General features: G+C 50.1%; 1 protein-coding gene across 1 annotated transcript; it reads left to right on the forward strand.

Moving 5' to 3' along the window:
* Window positions 1-110: 110 nt before the first annotated feature.
* On the forward strand, window positions 111-20,895 carry FAM234A (family with sequence similarity 234 member A). Its single transcript, XM_014252745.2, has 12 exons — window positions 111-147; window positions 6,017-6,319; window positions 7,392-7,508; window positions 7,685-7,873; window positions 11,355-11,485; window positions 14,337-14,466; window positions 14,924-15,062; window positions 15,357-15,497; window positions 15,857-15,935; window positions 16,363-16,515; window positions 17,293-17,395; window positions 17,538-20,895. The coding sequence occupies exons 2-12, from the start codon at window positions 6,061-6,063 to the stop codon at window positions 17,747-17,749; spliced, it is 1,653 nt and encodes a 550-aa protein (XP_014108220.2). The 5' UTR covers window positions 111-147; window positions 6,017-6,060; the 3' UTR covers window positions 17,750-20,895.
* The last annotated feature ends 742 nt before the right edge of the window (window positions 20,896-21,637 follow it).

Raw genomic sequence — 21,637 nt, forward strand, 5'->3', positions numbered from 1 at the left:
CTCCGCCCGCGCCGCCGCCCAAACCGGACGGGCCGGGCCCCGCCGCTCCGGGCGGAAGCGTGCCCTGCGTGATGACGTCACTTCCGCCGGTGGGCGGTGGGGGGATGGAGGCGGAAGTGACGGCGGTAGTGGCGGCGGCGGCGCGGGGTGAGTGCGGACCGGGGCGGGCCGGGGCCAGGGGGTGACCCGGGCGGGGGGGGGGGGGGGGGTGCCCTGGTCCGCTCCTGGCGTCTCCGTGGCTGCGCACCGAGAACACGGCCTTGTCCGCGGGCCGCGCCTCCGCGCTGTGAGGGGGCGTTCGGGGAGCGGAGCCGGCTCCCGAAGCGTCCCCGCTGCCCGCGCGCTGCCGCCGGCTCCGGGAGCTTGGGGTCGGTGGGGCCGTTGGAGGGCCCGGCCTGTGAGAGCCCGCGGCTGTCAGCACTTCCAGCCCAGCCCTGCGGCCTTCCCCGCTGACCCGGAGGGGTTCGCTGTCCGCCTTGAGCAGCACGAGAAGTGCCCCCAAACCGCAGCGGGAAGACTGGGAGAGAATTTAATCCTTTTTTCCAAAGCCCGAGGTGCTCCCTTTGGTCCGAGGTCCTTTATCCCGAGGCTGGCAGCTGCGAGCAAGCCTGGGGAGTTGCTCCCACCTGGGACTGCGGGTCTGTGCTTCAGCCCGAGAAATCCCCTCAGCTCCGCAGAGCTCAGCACACCCAGAGCCTCAGCGCTCTCCCTGGAGAGCGTCAAAGTCCTCTTGCTCCTTCCCTCGGGAGCCCACAAGCCTGGTTTGCAGGCGCGAATCACAGGGCTTCCTGCCGAAAGAAAACACTGCAATGTCTTCAACTCCGACCTCATTTCCAGCCTCTTCTCCTTATTTTGTAAGGCAGAAACATCTTGCGTAACAGCTGGGAACGAGAGGGGCAGCCTGTCCTGCAGGGAGGGACTGGAGCCAGCCCTTCCCGGTACCAGGGCAGGATCGGGCTGCCTGTGGAGCTCAGAGGCTCCCCAGGGATGGATGTGTGGGTGGAGTGGCCTGTGGAGGAGCTTTGCTCTGTGTGTGTGTGACAGAAATAAAGATTCCACTTCTGGGGGGAGAAAAGCGATTTCTCTTTAAGGTGGCTCTGAAAGACAACAACATCTGGAGGAAGGCCATTGTTTCATAGAATCATGGAATGGTGTTGATTAGAAGGGACCATAAAGATTATCTTGTCCAATGGGCAGGGACACCTCCTACTAGACCAGGTTGCTCCAAGCCCCACCCCAAAGCCTGGCCTTTCATGCTGCCATAAATCTCTCTAGGCTGTGCAGGAGGCAGCACGGAATTCGGAGCTGTGCAGTGAGTGCCCACCAAAAAATGCACTTTTTTTGTCTTTTGAATAAACCCACATGAAATGACCACAGCCTTTTCCAGGGGGTTTTCATGCACAGGGATCTCTCCAGAGTCCCTTGTGTGCTCAGTCTCTGGCAGTGAGGGATGTCACTGTGCTTCTGAGGCAAGAGGGGAGCCCTGTGGCTGAGGTGGGGGTGTTTCAGTGTCTGTGATGTGGGAGGTTCAAGCACCCTGCTGACAGCTACTCTTGGAGATGGCACAAGGGATTGTGAGGGGAGAGGCTTGGATGCAGTGGGGCTTGTAAGCCCAGAGACTATAAATGACTGGTGTTTCTGCAGCTCGGTTGTTATTACTGGTCTGTCCTGTAATCAGTTCCACACAGCTTTAACGCTGTTCTTTTCCTTAGAGTTTTGATCTTCCCATTGGTCTTATGGAAATAATACTGGGTAACAGTTTGAGATTCTGTATTTGAACTCCTGTCTGTAGTGAGAACTACCCTGGATAAGAGTTTTCTCCTACAAATGGCAGATGTATCACATTGCAAGGTGGTTGTGCTCTGGAGGAGGTTCTAATTCCCTTTCTGTGAGTGCTCTGTGTCATATGCTGTGACTGCACTGGAGGGTTAAATGTCATTTCAGAAGAACCTGAAGACAACTCCAGCAGGAGAATCCCAGAATAGTTTGATTTGGAAGGGACCTTAAGGCTCATCTCATTCCACCCTGTGCCATGTGCAGGGACACCTTCCACTGTCTCAGGTTGCTCCAAGCCCTGTCCACCCTGGCCTTGTACACTTCCAGGGATCCAGGGGCAGCCACAGATTATCTGAGAAACCTGTGCCAGGGCCACACCAGTCTTGTTGGTGGGGTTTGGGTTACAAACTGTGTCCCTCGAAGGGCCTTGGGGACATGCCAGGAGCAGAGGTGCCCCAGTGTCAGACAGGGATGGTCTGCTCAGGTCATTGTCCCCAGCCAGCTCTTGGCTGTGACCTGATGTCAGGAAAGAGCTGTGAGCTGCAGATTGACCCAGCAAAATGATGCAGCATGCAGCCTGAGGGTCTTCGGGAGAGCACAGCTCATTTTAGGAAATCTTACATGTTATTTCTTCTTGTCCTGATGTAAGTGGGACTGCAGAAAAAGGAACAAAGGACCCGAGACTGAACGTCACAGCAGGTGACTGCCCAGTGAGTTTGCTGCAGTGTCACACTGTGCATGGGATCAAAACCCAACAGTCTGCTCATGGGAAATAGCTGTGATGGGAATGTTGCATCTTATTCAGAGCAAAACCTGGCTGTTTTGTCTTCATTGCTTGCAGCTTGGGGTTTCAGCAGTTTCGGGCTGACAGGAAGGAAACCTCTGAGATGTTTAAACTAACCAACCAAACAGAACTAAACCAGCCAAATGCTGTGTTTGTGTTCCTAAAATGTCCAGTCAGAACCTGATTTCATCATTCTGTGGAAGATAAAAACGTGTTGAACATCAAATCTAAGTTATAGCATATTGTTAGAAATTTTCTGGGAAGAACTGGTGCATGGTGACATTCCAGATGCCGTTGGTCAGTGTTTTATGAGTGGAAAATGAGTTAAACCTTTCCAATGCACAGATCCTTAAATGGTTTCTGTCACCAGTCTTCATCCACCTGACTGTCTGTGGTTCTCTGTGCTTGTCAGGCAGTTCTGTCTGACTACTGCTGATGGTGTTTGTCCCTTGGGTTTAGCTGTGCAAGTGTCGCTGGTTTGAGGCAGATCAGATCTGTAAATCTGCACTGTGGCTTCAGGAAACAGGACAGTGAAGGTGAGTTAAGCTGTGTTTGTCCTGTCCCTGTTGTTACTGTGGTACAGAAAAGGGTGTTCTCTCCCCCTCAGCTTGGGTTGGGGACTGCATCCAGCTCATCCCACAGCTGGGGGAAGCAACCTTTAAAGCTTGGGAGCCCTGGAGTCTGAGATGCAGATCCTGGCTGTGCTGCCACACTCCCTGGCCTGTCTGGGTTCAGTTTGAGTTTCTCATGTGTCTTCTAATTATTTCTCATTCTACAAAGTCTTTCTCCCATGTTTTCTCCCATCCCAGATCTATGGCATGTGGTGTGTGTCACACTGCAGCAATGCAGAATCCTGTCACTGCCTGCTCCCTTGAAAGGTGCCTGCATGTGTTAAACTTCCCAGCTGAATTATTTTGTGTCCTCTTCCAGCAGGAGACAAGATGTCGGCTGCTAGAGGACAGTAAAACCATCTCAGATGCACACTATCATTTTCTGCTTGTCTTCAATTAAACTAATTACCAGCCCTCTTTGTTGTTCCGAGCTCAGGCCATTCCACATGCTGCCAGCATGTACTTTGGCAGCAGCGGGCGCTGGGATTTCCTGCATTGTTTGAGTCTTTGCCATTGACCTTTGTGGTCCTCGTTCTGGCACCGCCTCTGCTCTGGCAGGGGTGCAAAGGGCATTATTCAAACCCTGAAAGAAAAGAGAGAGAATTGCTTTAAAGGCTTTGAGAGCTCTTTGTACTCAGTGGCTCCATAGGGTCATCGCTGCAAAAAAGAGGGGAATTACTGGGGTTGTCAGGATAATTACTGCTTCTTTATTGTTCTCATCCCAGTCTAGATGACAGTGCTGGGATTTATAGTGAGTCATAAAAATATGCCATCAATGCTAGGTGTTGCCCCTTTTGGACAGAGAGGGGAGAAAGCTGGGTTTGGTTCCTTTTGGGAAGTCTTGTAGGTGCTGGTATGCCCTGGATCTATCCCAGCTCTACACTGGGAGGCTGCAGAGGCCCTGCTGGAGAGGCCAGTGGGATTGTACTGGGGCCCTGTTGCAGCCCATGCTGAGGGTGCTGGTTTTGAGAAGATCCCCCTCTCCATGCTGCTGGAGTTGGGCACTCCAGGGACACAAAAGCTACCTGCCCCAGCACAGGGGAGGTCACATAACTCACTCTGCCACTGTCCCCATTGCTGTGGCCGTGGCTGATCCACACCAGTAAAACATTTGCTCAGCCTGTGCCTGGAGCCTTGTACTGTGAAGCTGCTCAAGGCCTGGTGCAGTAAAAGAGCAATGCTCAGCTCGGGGCAGAGGCTGAAAGCACCACTTGATCTGTTCCCCTTTCCATCTGGAGCCTTCCTACCCATCAGGTGCTTGCTGCAGGTCTGGGAACAGCCAGCCTCATGTAGGCGTCCCTGGTGTGGCTGGTGGGCTGATGAGAAGGGCAGATGAAATCCTTGAAGTAAGATCTTTGGAATAAGATGCAACTTCTGCATTATTGATTTGTTTGCATGGTATTGTGCAGGTCGAATTAAATTATCTGGAATGAGATCCTGTACTTGATGTAGAACAAATGCCAGAGTGCTCAGGTTGGAGTAAGTGCTTCTAAGTCCAGCAGGCTCTGAGGTTAAAGGGTTGACAGTGCCAGACTGACCTGCTGATTCTGTGCCTCAGGGCTGCCTTGCCATGAATCTGTCCCCTTGTGATTTGTACCCAGAAGAGAAGAGGCCTCTGCAGTGGGACAGGGACAGCCTGGGGAGCCACAGCTGCCTGAAGGAGCAGGAAGGAAACATCTTGTGTTTCACAGAGCCTGTAAATGAGCTTGGGTAGGAACGTGAGACACAGTGAGCCCTGTTGCTGTTGGAGTTGGAATCCCAGGCTCTCTGCACTGTGTTGGTGCTGACTTTAAGCTCTTTTCTGCTGGGGAAGTAAATGGCTGCAGTGGAGAACCCAAACACGTGACTGCTGGGGCACAGTCATGGAAAATTGGCTTGGTTGTCGTGGTTATTTGCTCTGATATAACTTTTCATAACACTGTCAAGCAGCTTTTTCCAAGCCTACTGGAATGTGTTATTCTTTATTTCTTCCCTTGTGGGAAGCACTATCAGAGAACCTGTATAAAACATGGATTTTTACTGTTGTTGTGGCTAATGACTTCCAGGCTCCTCTTAACTGACAAGGGCTCATTCCCCCAACTTTTTATAGCAAATTAACACAGAAACCCTCTGCTTATTATAGTTGTAGCCCAAGGTTATGATTTGTAGCAGGAGAAGCTAAGATAGCAGTTGTTAGCTCTTCCATGATGAAATCAAATTTGCTTGATTTTAGTCTCAGCTCCTGTCTTGATTTTTCTCCAGGCAGGGAAGTCATTGCTCTTTTGCCTTCTTCAGGGCTGGGTTGCTGAACTTACCCAGTGGTTTCTCATGTAAGAAGGTGTCGAATAGCTTTGTTTTTTCCCTATACAGAATGTGTTGGTGTTTGTTTCTGTCTCTCCAGGGGAAGCTCAAGTGCACATTAGAGAACAGCCTTATGTTGGGATGTAAAGGTCACAAGTGTTTCCTTTCACCTCTCCTGGGAGTCAGGCTGACACACACAGGAGGCGGCAATAAGTCTTTGCAACAAAAGAAGCTTTTGGGTTGTTTTTCTAGAGGGAGACCTGCAGACCAGTCAGTCCTTTCTGTGTGGGGTCTGTAGCCTTCTTTGTCCAGCTCCAGCAGGGTTGCTCTCCTCCTCTGGAGAAGAATTGGTGCTGTTCCTGCATTCCACGGACTCTCCATTGCTCTGTGTGGGAGACCTCCGGCACCAGCAGTGTGTTGTGTCCAGCTCTGTGACAAAACACTGGTTTGCTCACCTGCCATTAAATGTTTCCAGTGTGAATATCAGATAGTCACAGAATATTTTAATTTGTGTTTTTAAAATATATTTCAAAATGTATTTTAACTTCTCTTTCCATTGTTGCAGGTGAAGGGGAAGAAGGGTGTCTGAATACCGATGAATGAGCTGTGATGGATAACAAGGACTCAGAAGCTGAGATCCACCCTCTGAAGACTGAGGATGTAAAAGCTCAGGAGAACCATGAAAACTTTGTGGAGAGGAGGATTGTCAAGTCCTCGGGGCTGTCCCGGCTGTCCCGATGGCGCACTGCTGCCTTCTTCATCTCCCTGTTCCTCTGCCTGATCATTGTGTTTGCTTTCTCCTTTATCATTCCCTGCCCAGAGAGGCCAGTTTCGGAAAGAACATGGTTCCAATACTTCAACAGTGCAGGTGAGCTTGCTGCAGCAGAATAAATACTTACCAAGAGTCCTTTTCCTTTCTGTGCCACGGATTTGGGTTGTGGGCCTCTATCTAAGCACAGTGTGGAGCCAGACCTGCAGGGATGCAGCCCTTGGGAGCCAGAGCTTTGAATACCTGACCTGGATAAGCAATGGCCCATCATAATTGGAGTGGCCTTCCAGGAGGTGTTTACAGGATCTAGTGGAGAAATTAGATGCTGCTCTGAAGTGCTAACAAGGTAGCAGGCTGGCCTCGTTCACAGAAAAAAAAAAGAAAAAAGAGAGAAAGGGTATCTGGGAATAAACCACTGTTGAAGCTTGCCCTTTAAAATGTTCCCTTGGAGTTTGAGCTGAGGTTGGAGGCAGTTGGGCATTTTTTCCTCTGCCACTTTGACTTTTTCCCTTTTCCCTATGGCCGACAGGAAGGGGAGAAGAATAATTCCATCTTGTTTATTTAATAAATTGTTTTATATTTACTATAGCTATTTTTATTCCGGTTGCTGTAGTTGGCTCTATAGCCTAGGTCCTGCTCCCCAGTGACTCGGCAATCACTTCTGGGAGAGCTTTTCTTTAATCTTGTGTGCAGTGGGTTGTGCTGGATGTGCTGTAAATGCAGAGATAGTGCTCACAGCAGGGATTGAGCTGCATGAGGTGCTGCAGACATCCCGGGTTCTGCTACTGTGAGCTCAGGAAAGCTGCTTTTAGCTGATAGAAAGATGGAGTATCTGGGTTTTGTGGGGCTTGGCTGAGGCTTCTTTATACTTTGAGAATAGTAACTTCACTCCAAGACCAGAGTTGTTTGTTCAGCATAGTTCAAATTCTGGCTATTCGCCTCTTCAAAAAGACAAATCCTCTGGAGGATTGCAAATTTTAAAAATTGTTTGGCACTAACTTCTTGTCCTTAGTACTTGTGTACATGGCTTTTTTTAATATAAAAGCCAATTTGTCCTGATGTCCAGGATGGAGGCAGTGAGTAGGTCTCTAGGAATTTGTGTTTTCCTCCAACTTTGTCTGCTGTGGGCAAAGAAGATCCTCACCAGAGCCTGGCTTGTGTTCTCTTGCAGTGCCCTACCAGTTCCTTGCTTTAGAAGATGTGAATGAAGACAAAGTACAAGATGTGCTCTTTGCTTTCAAATCCAGCAATGGCAGCAGCAGCTTCAACATGTCCTGTCTGGATGAAGGTACCTGATTCAAAAACACCTTCTAGTGAGGGCTGTCCTTTCTCTTCTAGTTCCAGTTAATGACTGGGAGAGAAAACTGGGTGGGGAGAGGAGCTGGGTGAGTCCCAGCTCCTGGGTGGTGCAGGGTGGCAAAGGTGGGTGCAGGGGCAGCTCCCTCTGACACCTCTTCTCCCCAGGGCTGCCGTCTCCCTGTGCCTTCATTGCTGCCATGTCAGGCACGAATGGCAGCGTGCTCTGGGAGAGCCCTGCTGCGAAGGACGTGCAGTGGCTGCAGTGTGGCATCCAGCAGCTGGGCACGGCGGGGGGCCCGGGCTGCCTCGTGGTGGAGAAGCCACTGTCCCTTACAGCAGTCGACCTGCAGACAGGTGAGTCCCAGCAGAGCCCTGCTGCCACACAGGGGATGGATGGGCCACTTGCTGTCCTCACCTGGTGGCCTCCAGGGGGGACGGCAGTGTGACATGACTGGCTGGTACATGAACAATGGGCACTGGGTATTTATTATCTTGGAAACCTTGCCAGAGCCACTTGCGTTGAGGAGCTCGTGCTCTCGGCCTCGCTGTTCCAAAGACTGTGCTCTGGTGGGGGTTTGTGCCAGCCACTGTTTTGTAAGACCAGTGTTCCAGCAGCTTTTGAAACAGGAGGAGCAGTCACTAGCTGTGAATGTTACTTTATACTCTTCAGGGTGAGACACAAACCTGCACCTGCAACGTTTCCCAGTTATTTGTGTGTGCGTGCCAGGAGTGCCTGCTGTGGCAGGAGGAGTGGGAGTTCTAGGCATTTATGATTTTATAGTTGTCAAGGAGAGCGCTCAGGATAAGTGCTTGCCAGTCTGTTTCAGTAGTCTACGCTTCTGCCTAGTTCCTCTGGAAAGGTTTCTTCCTTTCTAAACTTAGAGGTGGAGAAATTCATCATCATCATCTTGCCTAATGTGGGTGGGGGTAAGGAGTGCCTGTATTACTTTAGAAACAGTGATCATCTGCTGCACCTTGAACCCTCCTTGCTGGTGAAGCCTAAAATACATTTCCATTTTGGAGGTTACTGTTTCAAAGGTCTAAACAGTACATGTTCTCCCTAGGATCCCATCCTTTGTATCTGGTATTGAACCCCTCACACTCTGATTTCCAAAAATCGGAAAAAAAATATCAAGAGGTGCAGCTCTAAGGAACTTGAGGAAAATCTGGTGTAGCTTTTAATTTCCAGTGTATAGATGGAAGTGTAGATGGACACAGAGCTAGAAAGTTTCTGTACCAACAGAGACATCTTAGTACCATTTTCCTCATGTGTAGGCTTTAGCACAGGTTATTTTCAGACTATTAATGAAGTAGTTACTTTCAGGTCCAAGTGTAGAAAGCTGGCTATGGAGCCAAAGGCTTGTAACTAAAGACAGCCATAAAGGCAAGTGTGGAGAGAAGGAACCAGGCTAGGCTACAGGTCACAGCAATACAGCAAAGAAAACATTCCATAGATAACTTGAAAGCAAGAGAGGAAAAAATGCATCAGATAGAAAAGTGAATAACCCAGGAGTTTATGTATTTGATGCCTTTTTTGCTATTAAGTAGGTTAAAAATAGTTTCTGAGCTTAGTTGACTGGGGGTTAGGAGGGCAGAGCAGAATAAAATGTATTTAAATAGGCTAAATGTATTCAAAGAGGCAAAGTCTAGCTTACATCACAGTGTGCTAAAAACAGTAGCCAGCACAATCTTTAGCTGTTAATGATTCATCATCGTGGAGGATTTGGTGAGATTCCAGGGCTCTCAGGCTGTCTAGCCCCTGTCAGTAGGAAGATTGAAGGAGAGATAGGCAGATTATCATCTGAATGTGTCTGATGTGGTTTTGATCTTTAAATGCTGATAAAGTTCATGTTTTTTTATCAGTTGAAGTTGTGTTAAGTCCTCCTTTCTTCATTGCCACAAGAAGTGACCCGAGGCAGGAAGGGAAGTGTAGGAGTGCATGCTCCTGTTTGTGTGGGACATCTTAACATTCCTGCATGTTTATCTTACCAGCAAACTGGGACACATAGGAGCTTAAGATTAACTGTTCCAGGTCAAAGCAAAAGTCCTTGTAGCTGTGTATTATTCCATCTCTGCCATAGCCTGAGGCAGAGTCTCAAGGAAGCAGACAGGAGTAAGAGTTTTGTTACACCTTCTCTCTTCACCTGATCTCCAGCAGCCTGAACTGTGAGCCCTGTGGGTGGTTCTGGTCTCCTGTGGGATTTGGCAGAAAGGGCACCATGATGATCAGAAGATGGAACTGCATCTATGTGAGAAACCACTAAAATAAATAAACCAGAACTCCAACCTGGAGAATGTCTGACAGGGAGAAAAGTCTCTGTGTCCTCTGTGTCTTCTTGAAGTGAGAGTCTTTGGAGTTCTGATTTTATTATTCCTTCCAGACCAAAAAAATCCAACCCTTTCACCCAGGTTAGATTTGCAGTCTAGGCACTTGCCTGATTTCCATCTTGGCTCCTCGTGCCGTGCTGGTGCCGTGACCCCGGGCTCTGAGGAAGTGCTGCGGCACTGCAGATGTCAGACACGACAGCCCCATCTCCTGCTGATGGAGCAGGAGAGGGCTGGTTTCTGTGCTCTCTGGGCTGGGTTAGAGCATGGAAAACTTCTCAAGTGCTTGGGGTTGAATCCAGCTCAGTGTCACCTGTTTCTCTTAACTCAGACTGTTCTTTTAAGAGAATAAGATATTTTCTCCCAAACTCTGCTGTCTAACCACCACCAATTAGAGCCTTCTGCACTGACAAGTGAATTTCATTATCCTGGTCTTACTCTTGTACCTTTGGACAGTCCTGAAGCTAGAATGTGGTAATTTAAAACTTCTCTTCTTCCTCTGCCTAGTTCTTTTCTTTGAGGGCAAAATTCTTTGCCTTCCCATGATTTCCTAAGGAAACTAGGAAATCTGCTCTCTTCACTTCACATCTGTTGTCATAGTAACAAATCCAAGTGGTTTTTTCAGCGTTGCAGTAAAAGCTTTGGAGCAATCCTACTAGAAATACAGCCTGCCTTAAATTATTGCAGACAGCATCAAGTAGTAATTCCTTGGCTTTCAGTCCAGCTGCCTTCCTAACAAAGAACAGATGATTACTTTGCATTCCTGAAATGATAATTGCTGTGTGTGATGCTGGGTAAAGGGGAGGGTAAACATTTGCCCTGGGAGCACCTAATCAGACACTGAAGTGTTCATTAGAAAGAAAACCCCCCAGCAGGGTCTTCCCTGCCAGATTCCACTGCAAATTGCACTGGGCAGTGACTGGAAGGTGGCCCACAGCCACCCCCCAGTTTTTTAAAAAGCAAAGCTTTGATACCTCAATTTACAAACAAGTTTGGGCTGTGTGTGTTCTTCAGACGAGGGAAAGGTGGGATGTGGCCTGAGTTGTGGCTAGTCATGTCGTTGGGAAACTTCTGCAGGAATATCTGCAGGAGACAAGTTGCAGCAAAGAAGGTTCTGCCAGGAGTTGCAGCAACACTGGTCAGAATTCAGGTGCTTTATGGTCTCAAAATGTCTGCAGATTTAAGTGCACAGCAGCAGGGATTTGGATCACAACAAAGGATTCTCCATGCCATGAACATGCTGGGAAGCTTGTTAACCAAAGGCACGAGGGAAGCAAGCTGTTCTTTGTGCCAGGGTGTTTGGGTGCATTCCTGCAGGCAGCTAGGATTGCTTTCCAATGTAAGATGAAATTGTGGGTGCTGGGATTCATTGGGAATGCAGAAAGGCAAGGAGGTACCCCATGATGAGCATAAGTGTGGCTGGTTTGTGGTGCTGATGTGCTGGAACAGGAGCATTAATACCCTTTAAACCTAAGATGCCTTTTAATGACTGTTTCCCACTGTTTTCCAGGGGCAGTTCTATGGAGGCAATCCAGTGACTTTGGAGCTAATTATACTGTGCTGACTCCTTTGTCAGTGATTCCAGATATGGATAATGATGGAGTTGAGGACCTGATAATCTTTATTACTAAAGGAGGCCAGGTATGTCGTCCTGAAGCTCTGATAACCTGTGGCTGCCACAGGGGATGGCAGGAATGCTGTTTATTTCCACCTTGTAATCTCAGAGGAAGTGTCCAGAGGCCTCTGGTTTCTGTGGGTTTGGGGTGGGTTCTTTCCCACCCTCCAGAGATGTGCTCCCAAATCAGCACAAGTGTTTTATGATTTAAAAAAATAAAATAAATCAAAGAGCTGGGCAGTAATCCCTTCCCCCTTCTCAGTGTGCTGTCCTCACTGCATGTTCCTATGCTGTCTGGGGAGTGAGCTGGGGCAAGATGAGCTTGCAGTTTCCTTCTTCTCTGCTTAGGGAAGTGGAAGTGAACAAACCCTGACAGCTTTGGCTCTTAGATCAAAGCACAGCTGACAGTCAGTGCTTTTGTACCAGCACTGCTCTTTTCTGATCCCTTCCCTCTCTCTGCCTGTGGTCTGCTTTGCACTGCTCTTCCAGTGTCACTGTGCTGGTTAATTCTGATCTGAGTTCATTTAGTGAAACAGCTGCTGGTTGTATTATCTCCCTCCAAATACTGCTGAGAGGGGGAAAGTCATGTAGCTAGAACAGGTTTTCTGCTGAAGCATCTACATCCCTGATGGAGTGGCACAACATTGTCTGCATGCCCAGTCTGTCCTGTTCAAAGCACACAAGCTGCAGCTCCCTGTGGGTCTGATGGGACCAGTGGGAGCCCCATGTCCTCATACCAGAGTTATGGAATCATTAAGGTTGGAACAGACCTCTGAGATCATCAAGTCCAACCTGTGACTGATCCCTGTCTTGTCACTCAGCCCAGAGCACTGAGTGCCACGTCCAGGCTTTCCTTGAACACCTCCCACAATGGTGACTCCACCACCTTGCTGGGCTGCCTCTTCCAATGCTTAACAACCCTTTCTGGGAAGAAATTCCTCCTGATGTTCAACCTGAACCTCTCCTGGCACAGCTTGAGGCCGTTTTCCCTTGTCCTGTCCCTGTTCCCTGGGAGCAGAGCCTGACCCCCACCTGGCTGCCCCTCCTGTCAGGGAGTTACGGAGAGTGAGGAGGTCCCCACTGAGTCTCCTTTTCTCCAGGCTGAGCCCCCCAGGCTCCCTCAGTTCCATCTCACAGGACATGTGCTCCAGACCCTTTCCCAGCTCTGTTCCCTTTCCTGGACCTGCTCCAGCACCTCAGTGTCCTTTTGGAATTGAGGGGCCCAGAACTGGACACAGCAGTCAGGGTGTGGCCTCACCGACGCCCAGTACAAGGGCAGAAGCACTTCCTTGGCCCTGCTGGCCACCCTATGGCAGGTACAAGCCAGGTGCCATTGGCCTTCTTGGCCAATGTCCTCCATAAGAAAATAGGGTTTTGCTGTCCAAGGCATTGTTGTTGCCAGAGGCATCAGAAATTCTATCTTCTCCACCTCCTCCAGTTGTCTCTGTTTCCTTTCCTCCTTGCTTTTGCTATCCCAGTTATCTCAAGACTTTTGTTTTTTTTTTAATCTTAGGCAGCCAAGAAAAGTTTGAATGTAGCCTCTGTTCTGCAGGACTGCCTTTTGATCTGTTTTCCATTTAAGCTCTCTTGCTATCTTGGTATGAAATCCCTTCCTCCCTCTGGATTTGGCAAGCACTCTGCCAACTTAAGGAAAAGTATGTTCTCTTTTGAGAAATCACGCAAATGTAGGAGCTGGAGTGGAGCTCTGCAGCTTGGAAAGGGCTGGTCAGAAGGGAGATTCAGCACTCAAGCAGAGGAGCTTTGTTGCTATCAAGGGCTGCAGTTGAAAGGCCAGAGCTGTGAGCAGTCTGTGGAAGGGTCTGTGTGCAGAGGGTTACATGGCAGCGTTTCCAGAGAGTCCATTGACCCCTACCTGCTGCAAGCTTCAGCACAAACACATCCCAGAAAATGTGCCAGTTTTCAGGATGTGTGTCCTGTGGCAGCACAGAGGGATTGGCAGTGCAGCAAGGAAAATGTTGTGTTTTCTCTCTCCCTGTGTAAATACCCCTGGCTGTCACTGTCCCAGGGCAGCCACTGGACCAGTGCTTGCCAGTAAAGGTGCAGCTGATCTGCCAGAGCTGGTATGTGTCTCCTCCCAGTGCAGGAGGCTGGGAATAGCTGGTGGATGCATTGCCATCTCCAGTTGTGTTCTCATTTTCCCCAGCAAACTTTATCCCTTTTTCACCTGCCAGATTTGCTTTGGGAACAGCAGATTTCCTTCTCTTTCCCAGTCCCTCCCTCTCAAGACAAGAGGGAAGGGTTCCTGCCTGACTCAGCATCTCCGATGGATGCTGTTTCTCTTGGTCAGATGTTTCACTTTTCCCTAAAGTCCATTGCACTCCCCAGACTCTGACTGTTGCTCAGACATTTAAATCTGATCATGACTTTAACATTCTCCTGGGTGAAATGTTTTTAGTGGATTTTGTTACTCTGCATAAAGAATAGAAAGAAACCTATCAGCTCTTTTATTTTCTTGGACTCACATGACCCTAAGGAGGAGTAGATTAAGGCACTTAAAATATTTAGCAGAGCTACCATGTGAAGCCAAAAGTTTCCCATGTTCATATGCTGCATTGTTACTGACATTAGGTCATCTCCATCTTAGGCTTGAATGGATCTTTGCTGTCCTTACAGAGCTGGGGCTGCTGTTCCACAGTCACAGTCTGTAAGGAGGATGGGTGACAGAAGTAGCAAATTCTCAGAGCAGGTGGCTCTGCTGGAAGTGGTTTTCAAACTTGGAGAAGAATTCAGAGCAAAGGTGTCACCTAACTTATGCCTGCTCCTCCAAAACCAGGGAGAGACTTTCCATCCAAGCCTGTGCTGCTCCCATTCAGTTTAACCTTGTTGGTATTTGTCTTTAATCCCTTCCCTGGGTAGGTGAAGACCTTCATCCATTCAGGAAAAACTGGCCAGCAGATCGGCTCCACTGGCAGCCTGAGCATGGATGGCAACGCTCGCTACATCAGACTGCACCTGCACTCCTCCTCCTACTTCCTTTTCTACACAGGTACAGCTCTGCTTGGGAATTCAGTCTGAAAGAGTGGTTGTAACTGAGATCAGGATTAGTAAACATCATCTGAGAGTGTGTTTTGCATTCTTACAAGCTGTGTGGAGTTTTCACCTAGTCAAAGAGCTGTTCAGGGCCAAGAGAGGGGGGGAGCTTCTGTTTAAACTGCAGTTTGTTATGTACTGTAGTGATTTTATTTAACAAATGTCAAGCATGTAAGGATTAGGCAGTCATTTATAGCAAATGATTACTGTGGAACACTTGGATTATGAACAGATAAAATGTTAAAAGCATTCAATAGCAGGCTTGAGTCTCAAAATACCACTACAACTCTATGATGCAAGCCCTAAAAATATAGTTGATCTGACAGATCTGGAAAATCATAGAGTTCAGAGCAAGGGCAAGATTACTTATCTCTCTCATTCTTGCTTTTTACATTTTTTTTCTTTTTGCACAGAGAACTCTCTGTATGCATATTCCCTGCAAGATCTGTGCAGTGCAGCACTTGGGATGGAAGTTAAGCTTCCCAACTTCCAGCCGGATCCTTACTGGGAGAAGCACATTGACCATACCACACACCGCGCATCCCTTCTCAGGTGTGAGGTTATGTCTTGGAGGCTGGTGGAATGGAGGGTGCTGGTGTTCCTGACAGGATGACCTGGTGGGACTCTGTTCTCTCCTGGCTATGTGGCTTTTGAACTTAGGAGCACATCCAAAGCTCAGGAAAAGGGTTGGTGTTAATGGCTTCATGCGGGGTTCACAGGAAAGCAGAGAAAGCATGTTGGAGGTTCCTATTCGGATTTACTGTGCAGGGAGAGAATTCCAAACCTCACCCATGGGTAAACCACCCGCGGTCTAAAAAGTTTAATAATTTCTCTGTCCTTGTTCAGATTTAGAGACATTCACTACCTGGCAAAAGTTCCCGAGCACTCACAGGACAGCATCTTGGTGGTGGACTCAGAGATGGCTACACTGATCAACACAAAAGATCTCCGCACTGTGTGGACCCTCAACGTGTCCCGTGCTTTGAGGTAATGTTCTCAGTGTGGGCTAGATGTGGCATTTCCAGGTTCCCAGCAACAGCAGTGTCCTGACAGATGCAGGTTTGTTTTTTTTTTTTGCCTGGGTCATATCTTGATCTTGTTTGTTGTGTTCTGTCCCCTCAAGTACTGGAAGCTGCTTCAGGATGGAGGGGCTCAGAGCTTTGATTCCTCATGCCTGCTGTGATGTGGCTGGGCTCAGATTTGGGGTGGTACCAGGCCAACCCAATGTTGTGGCAGTCAAGTCTCTTACCAGGGCAGTTGTGGGAGGATAGAGGCAGCTGGGAAAGCAAAGTATGCCCAACCATCAGGGTGGGTTCAGATCTGTCCCTGCTCTTTCTCTCCCTCAGGGAGCCACTGTCCGGTTACTACAAACCTGATGTCCACAGTATTGTCCTGGAGAGTGAAATTGGACCCAACAGGAAGAAGGTTTGAAATATCTTCCTTTTAACTTCCCATTTCTCAGTATGTCACAGCTCAAGCAGGAATTGATTCAAGGACAGTTGGTGGGATGTGTTCCCTCTGGCTGATTTTAGGAAGCTTTAAGCTGTGAAAGGATCTCTTTCAACAGGTTATTGAAGCCAGCTCAGGCACTTTAATTCTCTTCTCAGCAAGAGGCTTCAATGACAGAACTTTGAACCCCTTGAAGTAGCTGCAGAACTTGTGATTTTACTCTAATGTGGCCAACTGCAGGTCTCCCAGCTCTGTGATGCTCTGCTTCAAGTATTTCCTCATCTTCCCATGTGTCACATACTCATTCCCATAGACAGTGTGAGGAAAGACAGCTGACCTGACTTCTCCCTCATGGCTTGTTAGATGCCTTTGTCATGAGTTCCTTTTCCTTCTTCCCTGCTAGGTTATGATTGTTGAGAGTGGATCTGGAGCAGTCCAGTGGGAGCTGGAGCTGAACTCGGGAGCAGAGGGCCCTGGCCCAGCCACGCTTCCCACTGCGGATCACCGCTCTGCCTTCCTCTTGTGGGGAGACTACCGGCAGCCAGGCAATGAGACAGTGAGTGCTGCTGCTGAGGGCTGCTTTTCTTCTCCAGCCTTTGTGCCAGAATTGGGTGGAGTTACCCCCTTCTCACAGTGTTGATATTCCCATCTCTCAGTGCCACTGACACTGCAGCCTCATGCACTGGGTGTGGGTTTGGTGTGCTGTGTCCCTGCAGGAGGTGGTGGCACTGGCAGCTTTTGTCATTTTCAGCCTGAGCCTCAGAAACTTGTGGCTCTGTGAGCAGAGTCACTGCCCTGCCTTGGTGTGGCACTGTAGGTGAGCTGTGAGGCTTCTGGCCTGCTGCCTCTGGAGCTGCTGCTGTTTTCCTGGGAGCCTCCCATGGCAGCATTGCATGCAGTGATCTCTGTGGCCACATGAATATCCTCTCTGTGCCCCAGGCAGCCTCTGGCAGCCTCGGTGCACAGCTCAGCTGCTTGCAGAGCCCTTGGGGCAGTGGCAGGCAGCACTGGTGACAGTTTGTGTCTCAGAGGCTGCTGAAGCACCAGCTTGAGCTTCCTCCACTTTCCTTGCTCACTCTGCCAGCCCTGAGGCAAAAATCTGTCCCCTGCCTGCAGGAGACAGGCCAGCTATTTGCAGGAAGCTCGGGGTGGGAAGGAGAGCAGTAAGCAAAATCCCAGCACTAGTCTTAATGGCATCGGTCAGGATGAGCTGGGCTGAAAAGTGTCTGGCTGGGTGTATCCTGTCGAGCATGAGCAGTAGCTGAGCCTGGTACTGGTGTTGTCTCTGGGATAACGTGTGAGTGTGTGTCCTGATATGTCCTGTTGGTTGCAGAGACACAGAGCTCCTCTCTCAAAGCTGTACCTTTTCCATCCTTCCTACACTCACGTCCTGTTGGAGCTCCGTGACAGCACAGACCAGATCATTGCGTTCACTGGTAAGTCCTCTCCTTCCAGCCCTCCAGCAAGGAGCTGCAGGAGGACTCTGGTCCCTCCTGGTCCCTGTGGATGGTGTTGGGTCTGGTGGCCAGTCCAGGCACAGAAGGCTTAGGTTGGATTTCCATGTGCTCTGTGTTGCAGCGGCGCTGTTCGAGCGGAGCCATCATGCCTGCTATGTGCTGCTGCGGGGCCCCCAGCCTGGCAAGGGGCCAGGCCTCGTGTCCCTGATGAAGAGGAAGCTGAAGGAGGATGTCTTGGTGAGCAAAGTGATCTGGCTGCGCCACATGGACGGGGACAACGAGCAGCACATCCGGGACCGCCTCTACAGGATGCGATTCCAGAGCCGAGATTGAACTTGCCGAGGAGTGGGAAGAGGCTGTCTCTGCTCTGCAGCCATGCTCTCAACAAGCCCAGAGCCTGGATTCCGATGGGAAGCTGCCTTTCTTTATCCACAGACCAAAGTGTGGTTGGCAGGGAAGCACCCCCAGTGTCTAGGGACCCGCAGGCTGTGGGGGCAGCTGCCAGAGCATCCGTCCTCAGAGCTGCTGGGACTTCAGTGCTTGGCCACCACTGAAGTGTCATCAGCTCAGGGAGGAGGGCTTTCCCCTCCATCCCTCTGTGCCCACAGAACTGTGCTGACTCAGGATTGTATCTGGAGGAAAACATGTACTTGCTGAGATGCTGGAGTTGATGATTTCTGGGATGTCTGAGAAATGGAGTTCGCTGTGTGGTGTTAGATTTCCCTTCTGAGTCAGCTCTCCTGGCTGGGGAGAGGTGCTTGGCAGCAGGTTGATATGCAATTACCCTCTCCTGGATTTGGGCCCTGCTTCAGTAGTGGTGGGAGGTGTGTGGTGACCCCAGCCATGGCTGTGTTGTGTCTTGTGTCACTTGGGCCAGCAAAGCACAGGTTAAAGTGTCATTCTACCTAGCAAATGGCCTTTTCTCCCAAGAACAGCCCCACGTGTCCCACTTCACAGTCACCAGATTACCTGTGTCCTCTGCTGCTTCCTTCCCAGCCAGCCTGTGCAGTGTTGGTGGGAGCTCATCCTCTCACCTCATCCATCAATGTTCCTTCCTCCCTTCAGTCTGCTTACAGGTGGTGAGAGATCCCCCCTGAGCTCAGGCTGGCTGCTCTCTGGAGGTACCACCACCACCTCTCCAGATTTAAGGAACCAGAGGATCTGGCTTGAGTAGAATTGCACTTTAACCTTTTCTGGGAGCTGGGATTGCTGCTCTGGGAAGCCCTGTACCCAAGTGGCAGTGCCAGCACCCTGCTCATTCAGCCTTGCAGCTGCTGAGGAGCCTTCTCCAAGCACTGTCCCTGCTGCCAGGAGAAGGGCAGGAGCTCTGTGCTGCCTCCCTGCCCTTGGAATTGAGGAGGTGCTGGGTGAGGATCCTTGAGCACTATTCTCTCTGCCCAGCCTGGTATCCCAAGGGGATGGCACAGGCTGCTGTGTGGGTATGACATGTTTCTCCTGGAGATCCATGTAGCACTGTGAGGTGTTTGCTCTGCCCTGTCCTGATGGGTGCCAATGCAGGCTGTAGAAATGAGGTGCAGAGCCTTGAAAACAGTTTTTCAAACCTGAAAACAGGTTTGAAAAAGACAGGTGTCTGCTAAGGCAGAAACCTCCCATGAAATAAATAAAAATACAAACCTCCCCCCTCTGAATTATTATAATCTTGAAATCAAGGTGCTTTCAGGCAAAGATATAGGAATGGGAATTACAGTTCTTTACTAAGGAAATTAAAATAAAAATGCAGTAGTACAAGAAAAGAAAACCAAGAAAAAACAACCCACAGACAGAGTCAGAATACAACCTTGACACCCTGTTGGTCAGGTGTTGGTCAGGCTACCTGTTGGTAGCAATCCAGTTAAATGGTGGCTGCAGTCCTCCTGGAGTGACAGATGTGGTTCTGTTGAAGCAATGATCCTATAGAATGGTGTAGTTTTCCTCTGAAGGTCTGGAGGTGTAGATGGGTCTGCTCTCTTCTCTGGGAGTCCAGTGGGGAAAGGCTGCTGTGGTGTTAAAAGGCTCCAGTTATATCCAGGTAGGAATGCTTGGCTCCTCCCCTGTGTGGAGCATCTCACGATGTGATGGTGGAATTTTATCACTCCTGCAGTGAGATTGAATGGCTCATGAACAGAAGATATCCCCCTGGAGGGAGGATGGGTTGTAGAAGAGATAAAGAACACTGCCCCACCTGGTTTTAACAGGTGGTAATAGGATACATACTTCTGGTTACATCTTGCATTGCAACCCAAGACAAACAGTTTGAAACAGCTGCTCAGTCCTGAAAATAAAAATAGGCCTAAAAATAACCTCTCTCAAGCTCTGCAGTGCTGGAGGGGGTTTGGCCAGTGCCTCCCTCCCTTGCTGAGTCTGAATTTGGTGGATGTGTAGAAACACTGTAGGATGGGAATGTGCAGCATCAGGCATCAGCTCTTCCCTTCAGCCACTGCTGAGCCCGAATGTGCCACTGGGCAGCTGCTGTCAGGAGCTCATTCCACAGCCCCAGCCCTCCCAGCCTGACAGCACAGGGAGCTGGGCTGCCTGGACACCTGCTTCCAGCTGGCCAGTGGCTACCTAAAGGGTGCCCTATCTCCCTCTGCCCCATGGCCATATCCCAGGCAGTCCAGGCAGCCAGTCCTGGGGTGTCCCGGCTGTGCAGGGAGCCAGGGATGCTCTCTGCGGACTGCTTCATACCCTTCAAAGCACCCTGGGATCAAAATGGTGGGGCTGCCCCTCTGCCTCTCTTCCCAGCTGTTTTCTGAGAGAGTTTAGCAGTGCAGGGAGGCTCCCCAGCTGTGTCCCCCAGCTTGGGTTTCCTCTTTGCTCAGCACCTTAGGCCCGACAGCCCCCCAGGTCTCTGTGCCAGTGTTGCAGCCATAAGAGGGCTGGATTGAGGCTGCCCTTCAGCCAGCTGGGGCAGAGCACAGGGCAGGGGACCCCCAGGCTTGCACTGTAGTCCAGCCTGAGTGCTGGATGTGGATTGTTTCCTGCTGAGATTCCCCTGGCTGGGAGCAAGGTGCCTGAGCTGTATTCTCACCGCACTCTCCCTCCTCAGATCCCTACCCAGACTTGACCTTCCCATAGGCACACTGAATGTTCCTTGAGGAGAGCTGGATTTTCAGCTTTGGGGAGCTTTTCTGGCTTTAAGTTGTCCAGTAATGTTTCTGGACAGTTTGGAAATGCAGATTTCACCGTGGCAGCTCAGTTAAACGCATCAGTGCCAAACCAGCACCTTCTTAACAAAACCAGTCTGTTTTCCAGCTTATTTCCTGTGTAATTGTTTTTTTGCAGTATTTAATGAATGACTTTGTGCCTTGATTCAATAACTCAGCTGGGTGGCAATGGCTATATCACTGTGTTCTGTGTTAGTGTGGTTTTTAACACTGAGACCGTTTGGTTTGGTTCTTTAACTTATTGCAAATTGTGCCGTGCAGGACTTGCTGTAACCGGAATGGTTTCAATAAACCCTCTTTTGCATTGTTTGTAAATGGTGCCCTGCTTTGATATTGGAGGTTACACAAGACTGGGATTTTTTGAGTGACCTCCTCAAGGCAGAATGTCCCTTCTTGGGAGGGATCCAGGAATCCTGGTGCTGCTTTGATGGCTGAGGTGCTGCCTGCTGCCCTGTCCTGCTGCGGGCAGGTGATGGGCCAGGAAAAAGGAGAAGGCAGCGTGTGGAGAGAGGCTGGAGTTAGATAACCAAGCTGGGCCACCCCGTCCCTGCCCCCACCTGGGGCTCTGTGACCTGGTTTTACACCCCAGATACCCGCTGCAGTCCATCAGCACGAAAATCTCATGCCGGGGTTTGGATTTGGATCAAGCCGGAGGGAGACGCGTGGCAGGCGCTGTCTCCTGGAGCGCGGGACCATCTGTCACTGCCCGCTGGCTGCCAGCACCGAGGGCCCAAGCTCCATCCTGTGACCGAGGCTCCAGCAGCTTCCCCTGCCCCAGGGCCCTCTGTCTGCCCCAGCACGGAGCTGAGAATGCCCCTTGCTCCGTGCCAGGCTCTGTGGCAGGGAAGGATGCCATCCTCAGCATCCCAACGGTGTTTGTTAGGATACAGGATGGCGCCTCTTGGTCCATTTGGGGCTGGAGCTGTCCCCAGCTCTGCTGTGTGGGTACGTGTGGAGCAGGCTGGGCTCCAGGGCTGAGCACTGCTGGGCATCAGCCCCCCTCTCCTTTATGTAACCACCAGCGATAATCCTCTGCAGCAGGGGAATAATCCTGCCG

The sequence above is a fragment of the Pseudopodoces humilis genome, chromosome 18 (assembly GCF_049639895.1).
Source record: "Pseudopodoces humilis isolate 2021_Gansu_Grassland_sample_001 chromosome 18, ASM4963989v1, whole genome shotgun sequence".
In the NCBI taxonomy this organism is placed as follows: domain Eukaryota; kingdom Metazoa; phylum Chordata; class Aves; order Passeriformes; family Paridae; genus Pseudopodoces; species Pseudopodoces humilis.